The sequence below is a fragment of the Suricata suricatta genome, chromosome 1, assembly GCF_006229205.1.
Source record: "Suricata suricatta isolate VVHF042 chromosome 1, meerkat_22Aug2017_6uvM2_HiC, whole genome shotgun sequence".
Classification (NCBI taxonomy): Eukaryota; Metazoa; Chordata; class Mammalia; order Carnivora; family Herpestidae; genus Suricata; species Suricata suricatta.
Window position 1 is genome coordinate 135892828 of NC_043700.1, and position 15367 is coordinate 135908194.

General features: G+C 40.4%; 2 protein-coding genes across 5 annotated transcripts in view; both read left to right on the forward strand.

Moving 5' to 3' along the window:
* NAAA (N-acylethanolamine acid amidase) overlaps nt 1-15367 on the forward strand; it is a 41135-nt gene that overhangs the window by 19819 nt on the left and 5949 nt on the right. Inside the window, exons 10-11 of one of the 3 annotated variants that reach the window (XM_029944790.1) lie at nt 2349-2426; nt 2717-3028. In XM_029944790.1, coding sequence (XP_029800650.1) covers nt 2349-2424 — 76 coding nt within the window. In that variant the 3' untranslated portion in view covers nt 2425-2426; nt 2717-3028. The other 2 variants (XM_029944782.1, XM_029944797.1) reach the window with 2 other exon arrangements.
* Nucleotides 1-15367, forward strand: part of PPEF2 (protein phosphatase with EF-hand domain 2) — a 53386-nt gene that overhangs the window by 2387 nt on the left and 35632 nt on the right. The window contains exon 1 of one of the 2 annotated variants that reach the window (XM_029944759.1): nt 2368-2426. The exons of the other annotated variant lie outside the window; for it this stretch is intronic. The gene's annotated coding sequence lies outside the window, so the exon portion shown is untranslated. Of the gene's footprint in view, nt 1-2367; nt 2427-15367 lie in introns of those variants that run through there. 2 annotated transcript variants of the gene reach the window in all.

Genomic DNA, 15367 nt, shown 5'->3' on the forward strand with positions numbered 1-15367 from the left:
GAGTACTACATGGCAATGAGAAAGAATGAAATCTGGCCATTTGTAGGAAAGTGGATGGACCTTGAGGGTGTCATGCTAAGTGAAATAAGTCAGGCAGAGAAGGACAGATACCATATGTTTGCACTCATAGGTCTAATAGGATAACAGGAGAAACCTAATGGAGGACCAGGGGGAGGGGAAGAGGGAAAGAGAGTTGGGGAGAGAGAGGGACGCAAAACTTGAGAGAGTACTGAATACTGAAAAGGAACTGAGGGTTGAAGGGGGAGGGGGGGTGGTGATGGAGGAGGGCACTTGTGGGGAAGAGCACTGGGTGTTGTATGGAAACTAATTTGACAATAAAACTACTTTAAAAAAAAGGCATATAGAATCAATAACAGTCCACCAGTGGAGGTCATGCCATCAAATTTTGACTATAAGTAAATTCTAGAAACCAAAAAAAAAAAAAAGCATTGCCCATGCCATGAATAGCCCTTATAATTTTAAACAGGTGTCCATCCCATAGCCAACTGAATGAGTTAAGCATTCTCTAGTTGTTAGTTTTTCCTCTATTAAAATTCAGAAATAGGGGATGAAATGTCGGAGTTCGGCTCAGGTCATGATCTCACAGTTCATGGGTTTGAGCCCCACATTGGGCTCTGTGCTGACAGCTCAGAGCCTGGAGTCTGTTTTCAGATTCTGTGTCTCCCTCTCTCTCTGACCCTCTCCTGCTTATGCTGTCTCTCTCTCTCTCTCTCTCTCAAAAATGAATAATAAAAATAATTCTGAAATATACTTATTTGTACATCCCCTTCTCCCCCCAACTTTTGGATTATTTTTCCCTGGGTGAATTCCCAGAAGTGGAGTTACTGAGTTAAAGGGTATGTATGTTTAAATGGCCTAGGAAATGTTTTGTTGAAAAGAACTGTTAGAAATTGTAAACAGTTAACCAAGGAACATTTTTCTCCATTGTGTAATTGAAAACCTGGGGAACTACATTTAACGGATAATGACCACTGAGCCAGAATTAACACAGATCACTGACTCTCAGGCCCTTTGCTTAAAATGATTCCTGGCAATGAAGGCTATTCACTGTGTGGTTTACAGAAAGAAATCCGACAGAAGCAGTTAGCTCTATGCTGCCACCTTAGGCTGTGCTACAAAATCACACTCATGTGGAATAGATCTCCATTCTCTGAAGTGGCTATAAGCAGAGAGAATATTAACGTAGCGAAGGAGGGGCGCCTGGGTGGCTCAGCTGGTTAGCATCTGACTCTTGGTTTTAGCTCATGTCATGATCTCATGGTTCCATGAGTTCGAGCCCCATGTTGGACTCTGTGCTGACAGTGTGGAGGCTGCTTGGAATTCTCTGTCTCCCTCTCTGCTCATCTTCCACTTACACTATCTCTGTCTCTCTCACAATAACTAAACAAACAAACAAAGCAGCAATGGAGAATAGATTTATGGCCAAACTAAATAAGCCGCTGAATTCCCTTGCACAAACTCTGCCTGCACTCATAGTGCTGTCTTCAGCCAGGTGTACAATTTGTCTGTGGGCCCCACGGCCACTAGTTCTGCAACAACCCAGCTCCGAATGCTTGGGTCATGCATCTCCGCAGGTATCTGGGACAAGAGGTAGATGAAGGGAGTCAGGGGAAGGGGTCCTAGTGTGTGTGTGCGTGCATGCGTGTGTGCTTGTGCTGTTCAGGTCCCTTGCTGTGCAGCATATTGAGTAAATGCCACTGCACTTTCCATCCTTAGATCTGGGCAAGACGTGATCCCTGAGCTTTAGAGGCCCCACTCTGGCCTTCCTCTGACCATTCCTTGATGTAAGGAACCCACTGGGCCAGGGGCATTTGCCCAGCTAGCCTGGCCCAAGTACCTAGTACCCTGGAATTCTCAGCCTGTGTGGGCCAGTGTCCTGGGTGGTGTTCTCCTGATGGCAGGGTTCAGCCACTGTGGACATCTGTGCTTGGTGGGTGGCCAAGGGATGACTTTTTCCTGGAGTCACGCATGAAACCTAAATGCCCAGGCTGATGTATCCACACACGTGCCACTTGTGGGATAGGGCAGAGCAAGGGGTGAGGGCCAATGGCTGGCATCCCTCACTCCCACAGTGTGGAGCTCTGGGGAGTCTGGACATTTTAAATTTGAACTTCGCCTTCCATAGTGTTGTGAAAATAGGAAGGACATTGTGTGATCACTGGATTATAAATTTTTAATATTCTGACATATACAGGCCTCTATTTGTATTCTTGTCCCAGGTCCCAAGGACAACAGAGACAATTAGGGAAGGGCTTGGTATGTTTTTTTCCTCTTTGGAATATTAGAGGGAATGATATGTATATAAAAATTCCTCTCACTGTTTTCAGCTACACAATTTATACTACAGTAATGAGTGCTGCTAACCCAGAGAAGTACATGACGAGGGTCAGAAACCTGGGGTAAACGTAAGTAAGCAGAAGAGTGGATTCCACCATGCTATGAAACTTTCTAGTTTGTTGTTGGCGACATTTGTGGGTGTGTGCTAGTATTTCTCACAGAACATGGTGACATCTTTAACATTTGTACATACGGAACATTTTCTGACAGACATTTGGCAAATGATTGTCATTTGTGTCAGATTCATGACACTCTGAGGTATTTATTTTGAATTGTTTGATTGAGAGCTAATCTTCTATTGCCCAGTAGCCTTTGTCCCTTATTAAAACCTATTCTCAGGGCAGTGTTATCCCTTCAGTTACACAGAGGGGGAAGTATCTGGGAAGAGGAACAGTGAGGCAGGCCCAGCACATTTGCACCCTGAGAAGACAGTTCATGAAGGCAAAGGACACGTGCAGAATTTATTTCCGGCATTGGTGAGCCCGTAGGGGAGAGGAGGGACGTGAGGAGAAAGCAGGAGTCCTTTCTGTTGTCCCTGAAACCAAACCTAGGCAGTTTTCCCTAATGCAAGGGTCGTCTGGGGCTTGTAAACCTGGCCTGTTATAGTCATTTGCTTATCATGGGGCTATTAAAAATCGGTGTTTGAATTAAGTACATTTATTCTTCTTCCCTTACAGATGATTTCTTAAAAATGAAATTCTTGAAGAGCTGTACTTTAAAAAACAAAACAAAGTAAAAGGATTGTATTACTTTAGGAACAATGCAGGTCTCTTCCTCATTAAACTTTTCAATCTTGTGAAGTGGGGGCCAGAAGTCCCCTCTGGAGCTTGTTTTCGTAAAGTGGGTAATAGGCTCTTGGATTAGCTTCCCTTCATCATTTGCCTTGACCTTCTCTAAGCTTTGTCTCAAAGATAAGTGGTCTCAGAGTCCAAGCCCTATCCTTGGTCTTTGTTTCCCGCTTCTTAGCACAACATGTGACAGTGTTGTCATACTTCAGCTTATGAAGAAATGAGCTGGCAAGACCTTTGTTTATTATGAAGTGCTTCTGGAAGAGTCAGAGAAAAAAAGGTTATTCAAAAAGAAATGGAGAACTGTGGTTTGAATAGAGCCTGTTTGAATGTTTGTTAGTCTAGCTTTGATCATGTATTTCCAATGTGGTGGGATTCTCACTTTTCATAATTTGTCTAATGTTTCTTTAAACAGACTGATGGGCCTCCTTTTTCTAAATAGCTACTTTCTTACTTCTATTTGAAAGCAATATGAAACCAAATTATGTCTGATTGTCACTTTTTCATTTAATAAAATGTTGCAAGAGATGTTGGCGAGGAGAATAAAATTGTTTTCCAAGATACTGAACATTGTGTTCTCTCTACATTCTTACCCTGAAGTTGTGTGTTTCTGGACATATGTCCTGAGGAAGCAGCTCTGGGAGATGTTATTTAAGTGTGAGGACAGAGCAGGGCACAGCTGTGTTGTAGAATTTGATTGTTTTTTCATATTATGTACAAAGAAAGAGACTTCTCTGAGGATGAGGTCAAAAGTGGTTAAAATCCATGAACAACGAATCAATGGGATGCTCTTGTTTAGTGTTCCAGCCGGAGCGAAGGAAAATGGGATGGCTGGAGGGAAGTGTTGGCCAGGCTGGGGTTACCACCACCTCCCCACGCTGCACACCTCCTCAGCAGCACACAGTATTTATGTATCTTCTTGGACGGTGTTGCATCAACATTGTTAAATTTCCATCATCCCATGCCCTTTTTAAAATCAAACATCAGGAGTAGTTTACCCTTGCTAGACATAAGTTGTGATTGAGTCTACAAATTTCTACTCATTAGTTGCTTTCTTTCTTGTTTTCTCAACTGTAGACTATGAGCTTTCGATGGAAATTTGAGGACTACCCTAACATTAACCAGGCAGCATGGAGGCATTAAAGACTTTGCAGCAGGAGAGTGACTTAGGGTCTAAATCTCTGGCTCTTTTTAAGACCTGTATTCCTTGTGCCATGTGGTTTCACTACAATGTGTCCAGATGTAGATTTCTTTTTATTTAGCCTATTTGGGATTTGTTATGCTCTCCAAATTTCAAATTTATCTCTTTTATTCTATTTTGGAAAGTGCGTAGCTGCCAGCTCTCTGTTGCTCTCCTACCTTGTCTCGCATCTTCTCTCCTTAAGTCCCAAGAGTGTGTGTCATCTTACCTTCCATCGTCTATCTCAGCTCTATGAGATTTGGGGGGGGGGGGGGGGGGGGGGGGGGGGATTTCTCTCGTGATAACATAGGCCAGGTAATGTCTTTATTTTTTCTGTAAAATCAGAAATATTTTCTTTAGTGGATCTTGCTTTTATTATCAAGGATAATATATTTTTACAAGATTTTATTTTTAACTAATCTCTGGGCCCAACATGGGGCTCAAACTCACAACCCTGAGATCAAGAGTCTCATGCTTTACTGACTCAGCCAGCCAGGTGCCCCTCAAGGATAATACGTTTATTTTAGATAAGCTGTTTGCTACTTTTTCAAACCTACTAGGATCTTTATTGGATAGCATCTGTCCTTTGCTCTTGTCTTTTTTTTTAAACTTATTAATCCTTACTTATTTTATACTCTGCTTCTCAATTCCATCATCAAGTTCTCGGATGCCTAGCTTCGCTCTTTGTTTTCATTGACTCTCTCATGGAAATTTCTGTGGTGTTCTCTAGTTTGGGATTGTGTTCCTCTGGAAATCCTGAAGGTTGGGGTTGATGGGGCACCACCCACAGAGGATGTGTGTCTCCTCGTTTCTCAATGTGTGGTTTCTTAGAACACTCAGTATAAATTGAAGCCTCAATTTATATTGTTATCAAGATAGGCCTGTGGTTACACAGGCTGGCCCCTGTGCAGGCTGATACTCAAACTGCACCTTGTGTGTATCCAAGTCTGTGCCCCTTTATCCTCTACCTCCTGATGCAATTGTCAAAGAACCCAAGGTTCTAAGTTCCTGGGACCAGAAACTGTCCTTAGGGCCACCATGACTAACATGCCTGCTTTGCCCCCCTCCCCAAGTTTCCTCGTTATTTCCCATTCTCTTGATACTCCCTTTGTTCCCCTGATTTTACCTCCTTACTTGCTAGCTCACCTACATATTCAGTATTTAAGAAAGATGCTTGTTTATCAGTTTTAGTTTTGTAGTGGGAATGTATTTTCAGGATATTTATCTCTCCAGAGTATCTAGAAATCAAAGAGCTTATGAGTGATTTTTTTTAAGTCCATTCTGTGTAGTTATGGAGAGTGCATTTATGGGGGCTGATAATGGAAAAGTGAAAATCAGTTAGCTTGACATTCTATTAGAACAGATAAGAAATTGAGATGGATTACAAGATGTGGAAACAACCTTAATGTTCATGGACAGATGAATGGATAAAAAAATGTGGTATGTACATACAATGGAATATTATTCAGCCTTCAAAAAAAGGGAAATCCTGCCAAATGTGACAGTATGGACCAACCTTGAGGACATTACACTAAGTGAAACAACTAGTGACAGAAGGAGAAATATTATATATTCCACTTATTTGAGTTGATAGGTTTCAGGACATACTAACTACCCCAGAATATGGCATGTTGGGATATTAGATATTTTAAGTTGAAGGAATTATGTTCTTCCATGTCTGCCTACTCTTCATCAAACCTCCCATAGAAATGCACAGATCCATCTCTTTGGGCCTTCATTTCCTTACGAAAGCTGCCACGTCATGTGAATTATATTGAATAAATGTATATGGTTATCTCCTGTTAATCTCTCTTTCTCAGTTTAATTATCAGACCCAGCTAGGGATCCTAACAGGGTAGAAAACAAACTTTTTCCTCCTCTACAAGATATTCTTATTTTTTTTTTAAGTTTATTTATTTTTCAGAGAAGGAGACAACATAAGCAGGGGAGGGGCAGAGAGAAGGAGACAGAGAATCCCAAGCAGGCTCTCCCCTGTCAGTGCAGAGCCTGAAGCAGGGCTCAAACTCATGAACTGGGAGATCATGACTTGAACCAAAATCAGTAACCAACTGAGCCACTCAGATGCCCAAAGATACCCTTTTTTCTTAAGTTTATTTATTTATTTTGAGAGAGAGAGAGAGAGAGAGAGAGAGGGAGAAAGAGAGAATGAATCCCAAGCAGGCTCCATGCTGTCTGCGCAGAGTCTGATGCGGGACTCGAACTCCGGAACCATGAGATTATGACCTGAGCCAAAACCAAGAGTTGTATGCTCAACCGACTGAGACACTCATGTGCTACTTTACAAAAGATCTAAAATATGGAGAGAGAAAAGGGGGAAGAAGGTTTATGTGAGCAAATTATAATGGAAAACTTCCTTAATCTGGGAAAAGACACAGACATCAAAATCCAAGAAGCACAGAGAACTCCCATTAGAATCACAAAAACTGACCATCACCAAGGCATATCATAGTCAAATTCACAAAATACACAGACAAGGAAAGAATTATGAAAGCAGCAAGGGAAAAAAAAATCCGTAACCTATAAGGGAAGATAGATCAGGTTCACAGCAGGCCTATCCACAGAAACTTGGCAGGCCAGAAAGGAGTGGCAGGATATATTCAATGTGCTGAATCAGAAAAATATGAAGCCAAGAAGGACGCCTGGGTACCTCAGTTGGTTGGGCGTCCGACTTCGGCTCAAGTCATGATCTCACAGTCTGTGGGTTCAAGTCCCGCATTGGGCTCTGTACTGACAGCTCAGAGCCTGGGGCCTGCTTCAGATTCTGTGTCTCCCTCTCTTTCTGCTTCTCCCCCATTCATGCTTTGTCTCTCTCTGTCTCTCAAAAATAAATAAAAATTTTAAAACTGTTTCCCAGACAAACAAAAACTAAAGGAGCTCGTGACTATTAAACCAGCCCTGCAATAAATTTTAAGGGGGACTCTTTGAGTGGAAAAAAGATGAAATAAAACAAAAGACCAAAAGCACCAAATACTAGAAAGGACCAGAGAACAACTCTACAGGCAACACAATGGCTCTAATTTCATATCTTTCAATACTCACTCTAAATGTCAATGGACTAAATGTTCCAATCAAAAGACATAGTGTATCAGAATGGATATACTGCTTACAAGAGACCCAGTTACCTAAATACATTTGCAGGTTGAAAGTAAGGCAGTAGAGAACCGTCGATCATGTTAATGATTGTCAAAAGAAAGCTGGAGTAGCCATATTTTTTTATTTATTTAAAACTAGATTTTAAAATAAAGACTGTACCCAAAGATGAAGAAGGGCATTGTATCATATTTAAGGAGGTCTATCCACCAAGATCTAACAATTGTAAATATTTGTGCCCCCAGTGTGGAATCGCCCAAATATATAAATCAATTAATCACAAAGGAAACTCATTGATAATAATACCACAATAGTAAGAGACTTCAACACCCGCTTACAGCAATGGACAGAATATCTAAGCACAAAATCAACAAGGAAACAATGGCTTTGAATGACACACTGGACCAAATGGACTTAATATATTCAGAACATTTCATCTAATAGCAGCAGAATACACATTCTTCATGAGTGCACATGGAACATTCTCCAGAATAGATCACATACTGGATCACAAATCAGCCCTCACCAAGTAGAAAAAGATCATCATACCTTGCATATTTTCAGACCACAATGCAATGAAACTCAAAATCAACCACAAGAAAAAGTTTGGAAAGACCATGAATACTTGGGAGATTAAAGAACACCCTAATAAAGAATAATTGGAGTTAACCAAGAAATTAAAGAGGAAGTTAAAAAGTACATGGAAGGCAATGAAAATGAAAACATGACAGCCCAAAACCTCTGGGATGCAGTAAGGCAGTCATAAGAGGGAAGTATATAGCATATTTAGGCTTTCCTAAAGAAGGAAGAGAGGCCTCAAATACACAACCTAACCTTACACCTAAAACAGCTGGAAAAATAACATCAAATAAAGATCCAAACCAGTAGAAGGGAAATAATAAGGATTAGGGCAGAAATCAGTGATATTTTAAAAAACAAAACAAAACAAACAAACCAGTAGAACAGATCGATGAAACCAGGAGCTGGTTCTTTGAAAGCATTAACAATCTCCTAGAGGAGAAAACAGGCAACAACCTCTTGAGCTCAGCCACAACAACGTCTTACTTGACATGTCTCCAGAGGCAAGGGAAACAAAAGCAAAGATGAACAATTGGGACCTCATGAAGATAAAAGCTTCTGCACTGCAAAGGAAACTGTCAACAAAACTAAAAGGCAACCAACAGAATGGGAGCAGATATTTACAAATGACATATCAGATAAAGGGTTAATATCCAAAATCTATAAAGAACTTAGCAAATTTAACACCCAAAACAAAAACAAAAACAAAACAATCCAGTGAAGCAATGGGCAAAAGACATGAATAGACACTTCTCCAAAGAAGACATCAGATGGCTAACAGACACATGAAAAGATGCTCAACATCACTCATCATCAGGGAAATACAAATGAAAACCACAGTGAGATACCACCTCACACCTATCAAAATGGCTAATATTAATAACTCAGATAACAGCAGATTTTGGCATGGATGCAGAGAAAGAGGAACACTTTTGCACTGCTGGTGGGAATGCAAACTGGTACAGACACTCTGGAGAACAGTGTGGAGGATCCTCAAAAAATTAAAAATAGAACTACCCTATGACCAAGCAAGTGCACTACCACGTATTAATCCAAAAGATACAAAATTAATGATTCAAAGGGGCACATGAGCTCAATGTTTATAGCAGCACTATTGACAATAGCCAAGGTATGGAAAGAGCCCAAATGTCCATCGACTGATGAATGGATAAAGAAGATGTGGTATATACATGCAATAGAATATTACTCGACAATCAAAAAGAACAAAATCTTGCCATTTGCAACAACGTGGATAGAATAAGAGTATTATGCAAAGTGAAATAAGTCACTCAGAGAAAGATAAATATTATATGATTTCACTCCTATATGGAACTTAAGAAACAAAACAGATGAACATAGGGGAAGGGAGGCAAAAATAATATAAAAACAGATAGGGAGATAAATCGTAAGAGACATTTAAATACAGAAAACAAACAGGGTTGCTGGTGTGATGTTGGATGGGGTGAAGGGCTAAATGGGTGACGGGCATTGAGGACGACACTTGTTGAGATGAGCATTTGGTGTTATATGTAAGTGATCAATCACTAAATTCTGTTCCTGAAAGCATTAACTTAACTAACTTAGATTTAAATTTAAAAAATAAAGATGATAGATGATGATAGATAGATAGATAGATAGATAGATAGAGAGAGAGATAGATTTAAAAAATAGACTAAAAGAAGCCAGGGTCTTGCAGTTCTGCAAGTTCTGCAATTTGAGTAAGTTCTAGAGACCCAATGTACTACATTATCCCTGTACACTATATTATAATATACTTAATACTGTATTTTACATTTAAGAGGGTTGAGCTAATGTTAAGTGTTCTTACCACAATAAAATCTTTTAAAATGCTGAAAAACATTTTAATAAAAAGTGTTTTTAGAAAACATGGTTTGGCCTACAGTGGTTGCATAGGAGGTAGAGAGAGTTGATTTTTAAAATATTTTATTTTTTAAGTATACAAGTAACATATGCCTACTATAAAAATTGATCAAACAGTACATAGTGTAATCCTGTGCCTGTCTTCCCAGTTATAGATTGTGTTTTCCCCAGTAGCATTCCCCAGAGATAACTCTTTATATATATGTATAATTTTAAATTTTAATGTATTTTGCTTACAATGATAGTTTTATCAGGATACAAATGAAAAGTCAAGTAGATTGGTACTTAGGGTGGCAGAGGCTGGAACAGTCCTGAGCCCATAGCTTCCATGTCCCCTCCAGGCATGCCACTTACTGAGCATATCAGTATGTTCATTAACTGGTAAGATCTCTGTTATTCATTAACTGGCAACCAGTTCATTAACTGGTAACTCTCACTATTGAGAGTTATTATCTAAGGTTTTGTTTTTTGTTTTTTTCCATAGGCATGCTGGAGTAGTTCATTGGCCACATCAGTGAACTTAATCTCTAGTCCCCTTCCCCTCCCTCGAGGTTGTGGAGAGTGGGACTGAAAATTCTAGTCCTCTAGTCACAGGGTTGGTTTCTTGAGCAGCCAACCTTTCCATCCCGAATATCTAGCTGCACTGCCCGGCCCCTCTCCTGCCTCCATGAGTAAATTTGCTAGTATAAACTCTGATATGGTCCAAGGGGACTTGCATGGAAAACAAAAACTTCGGAAATTCAAGGGTTTTTGAGGCTCTCTGTCAGAAACCTGGGACAAAATCAAATATATATATATTTTTACCATACCACCACCTTGGACCTTAGGAGTGGTCAGTATGTGTTGGCTAAGGACCCCAGCTAAAAGTGAGACAGGAAAAATCTCATTTAACATCCTGTTACATGGTGAAAGTGCAATAGAATTATTTCAATGTTAGTTTAGATAGAACAAATATGGCCTTATTTTTCTACTATTAATTTTTTATTTTTAATTTTTCAATTCAAACAAAAAGAGAAGCAAAAAAACCCCCTGATAAATGAATCAGCAAACAATGAAAGCCAAATGAAGTTATATCCAATTTCCCCCATAACTGAAACTATGAAGCACTCTATAGGCCGACTGTACACTAAGCAGGTGGAGGGACTTGTGCTGGTCTTGTAGGGGATGTGCTTGGAGGGCATGTGCAATTGGGCGGGGCTTGGTGTAATGGCTCCGTTCTCCACTAGGTGGCGCTACTTAACTCACTGGGATGGACATGCAGGAGAGGTGAAAACGGCTTCACCCAGCTCCTTAGTCTCTGGCACAGGAATTTCGTGCTCTCACCCATCTGCAGTCAAGCACTCTTCATTTGTCTCAGGACTCAATCCACTCCCTTTCTCTACCTTGTATGGATCCAAGCTGTGCACCTTTCAGGCAGCACCTCCTTCCAGAGTTTTATCTCAGATGGGATTGTTTTTCAAATCCTCACACTTCGAAGACTAATGTGGCTTGAACCCATGCCAGCTCTCTGGGGGAGGATCTCACTGAGCAATGGCCTGGTGCCATCTTGCCCCAGAAAACATTCGTGTGTTTGCACAACAGCAGAGGTTCAGAGATGATGGCAAATCACAACATACAGTCAGCACCAGGTTTCACTGCACTCTGGTGTCTTTGTCCCAATACCAGCAAATTGGCTGCTCTCTGGGGTCCACTGGGAGGGACCTTTGCCTGTGAGGAGGGCATATGCCTCTACCCAATCCTCTCCAGGAAGGGGAACTGCTTCTCTCTGTGTGACATGGGCCCATCAGACTCTGCTGCCTGCTCCCAGGGATGCACCCTACTTCCTCACCAGAGCACCACAAGGCACTAGGCTCTGGGACTTCAGACTTTGCGCTCCACTGTTTATAGAATCCTGGTGGTATTGAAACCCTCTCCTTTATTCCCTCAGTGGTTTTGGGGAACAGATTTCTTGTTCAGCCCCCTGCAGGTGTTTACACTCTGTCTTTCTCTCCAGCTACTTTCAGAGGAGCTTTTTTCCTGCACTCTCTTGATGCACTGCTGTCTCCCCCTTTCTCTGTCCTTTCTCTGCAGAAAGAGCTCCCTACCGTCCACAGCTTTTCACTCTTCCTCTTCACCTCTCCGCACTGTGTACCTTCTGAGTTCTGTGGCTCAAGGTATGGAGATTGTTGTGTTAATCCTTAGGTCAATTCTGAAGTGTGCAAAATGGTTTGGTGCTGATCTAGCTGCGTTTTAGGGACAAGACAAGCTGGGGATCTCCATGTTGCTCCAGCATCTTGATTGCAATCTCAATGCATATGTAGTTTTAATTTTAATTTTTTTAACATATATTTGTTTTTGAGAGAGCACAAGCACGGGAGAGGCAGAGAGGAAGAGAAAGAACCACAGTCAGGCTCTGCACTGTGAGTGCAGAGTCCGATGCAGGGCTCAAACTCATGAACTATGTGAGATCATGACCTGAGTTGAAATCAAGAGTCAACGGCTTAACTGATTGAGCCGCCCAGGTGCCCCATGCATATATATTTTTAAATGTAGATTTTATTCAGGTCTGGTGAGGCTAACAGATCAGGGGACAATTTGCATTAGATAGTATGTTACCCACAGTTCCCAAGAGGAAGGGGACACAGCAGGTGCCTAAAGGGCCATAGGAAAGAATACCAAGATTGGTCACAGGCAGAGAGAATGGAGAAATTGTGTGTGAGTAAGAGACTTTTTGTGGGTTTTGAGGGAAGGAATGTGTGTTGACACAGGGTAAGCAGGCTAGACAGGTCTAGGATAGGCTATTTTGAATAATTTCACCAGCTCTAGGGTATAGGAGCTGCTATAAGTTGTCTGATAGTAGCTCTGGGTAATGAGGGCAGGGGCATAGTGTTCCTGAGTGTAAAAGCTCCTAAAGGCTGTGGTTGGGGGATGTGGACTCTGTTTGGGGTGGGCTGTATGAAAGCTAGCTCACAGTCCTTTGCCACAGGTGGGAATCAGCTAACCCTGGGAAGGGCATTGCCTTGCTTGGGACAGCAAGTCCCCAAGATATCAAAGTCAATCCAGAAACTAGAAAACGTGATTCATAAAACAAACATTTTTTCAAAATAAGGTCAGATTATATAGTCAGCAAGTTGCCTTGTTCACATAACAAAAAATGTGAATATCTTTCATGACAAAGGATATTGATCTATATATCTATATCTATATCTATATAGATATATAGATATATTTAATGACTACATAGGATTCCCCTGTAAGCATATATAAAAACTGGTTTACCCATTCTTCAATTTATGGGTTTTTAAGTTTCCACCCAGGTGCTCCTGTGGCTGTATATTTCTATAGGATACTTAAAAGTGTAACTTCTGGATCAAAGGGTTTACATATTATAAATTTGTCATTGAATTGAAAACAACATTTTTCACAGAGCTAGAACAAATAATACTAAAATTTTTATGAATCCACAGAAGACCCCAAACAGCCAAAGCAATCTTGAGAAAGAAAAACAAACCTGGAGGTATCACAATTGCAGATTTCAAGATATACTATAAGGCTACAGTTATCAAAACAGTATGGTACTGGCACAAAAATAGGCACATAGGTCAATGGAGCAGAATAGAGAGCCCAGAAATAAATACACACTTATTTGGTCAATTAATCTATGATAAAGGAGGTAAGAATAGCCTAATGGGTGGGACACCTGGGTGGCTCAGTCAGAAGTGTCTGACTCTTGATTTTGGCTCAGGTCATGATCTTACGGTTTCATAGGTTCAAGCTATGTGTTAGGCTCTGTGCTGACAGTGCAGAGTCTGCTTGGAATTCTCTCTCTCTCCCTCTCTCTCTCCCCCTCCCTTACACTCTTTCTGTCTCTCTCAAAATAAAAAAATTAAACTTTAAAAATATATACTAATAGGGAAAAGACATTCTCTTCAATAAATGGTGCTGGGAAAACTGGACAGCTACATGCAAAAGAATGAAATTGGCCCGCTTTTTTACACCATACACAAAAATAAAGTCAAAATGGATTAAAGACCTTAATGTGAGACCTGAAACTATAAAGATCCTGGAAGACAACATAGACAGTAACTGCTTTGACATTAGCTGTAACAACTTTTTTCTCTAGATCTCTCTCTCAAAGCAAGAAAAACAAAAGCAAAACTAAACTATTGGGACGATATCAAAATAAAAATCTGCACAGCAAAGGAAACAACCAACAAAACAAAAACAACTCACTAAATAGGAGAAGATATTTATAAATGATATATCTGATAAGGGGTTAATATCCAAAATATATCAAGAACTTATACAACTCAACACCAAAAAAAAAAAAAAAAAAACAATTTAAAAATGGGCAGAAAACCTGGGGCACCTAGGTGGCTCAGTAGGTTGACCGGCTGACTCTTGATTTCAGCTCAGGTCATGCTCTCACCATTGTGGGACTGAGCGCTGCGGCCAGCTCCATGCTGGGTGTGGAGCCTGCTTGAGATTCTCTCCCTCTGCCCCCTCCCCCACTTGCATTTACTCTCTCCTTCCCTCCCTCCCTTCTTCCCTCCCTCTCTCTTTCTCTCGTGCCAAAAAAAAAAAAAAAAAAAAAAGGGCAGAAGAGCTGAATAGACATTTTTCCTAAAAGGACATACAGATGGGCAATAAACACATGAAATTATGCTCAACATTACTAATAGAGAAATGCAAATCAAAACCATAATGAGATATAATCTCACATCTATCAGAATATCTAAAATTAAAAAGAAGAAATAACAAGCACTGGTGAGAATGTGGAGAAAAAGGAGCCCTTGTACCCTGTTGGTGGGAATGTAAATTGGTACAGCTGCTGTGGAAAACATTGTGGAGGTTCCCTAAAAAATTAAAAATAGAAATACCATATAATCAAATAATTCCACTATTAGGTATTCACCCAAAAGAAAATGAAAACACTAATTTAAAAAATACATTTACCCATGTATTTATTGCAACATTATTGACAATAACCAAGATATGGGAGCAAGCTGAATTTTTATGGATAGTTGAATGGGTAAGGAAGATATTATATATATATATATATACACACATACATATATACACACCAGAATATTACACAGCCATGAAAAAGAATGAGATCATGCCATTTGAGACAACATTGATGGACCAAAGGTATTGTACTAAGTGAAATAAGTCACATTGAGAAAGACAAATACCATATTTCCATCATATATAAAAAACAAAATGAATAAATAAAAACAGAATCAGACCTAAAGATATTGAGAACAAACTGATGGTTGCCAGAGAGGAAGGATGTGGGAGATGGGCAAAATGGGTGAAGGGGAGTCGGAGATGCAGGTTTCCAGTTATGGAGTGAATGAGTCCTGAGAGGAAGAGGCACAAGACAGGGAACATAGTCAGCAATACCGTAATAGTGCCGTATGGTGACAGATGGTAGCCACGCTTGTGGTGAGCACAGTGTACATACAGAGTTTTTGAATCACTAAGTTGT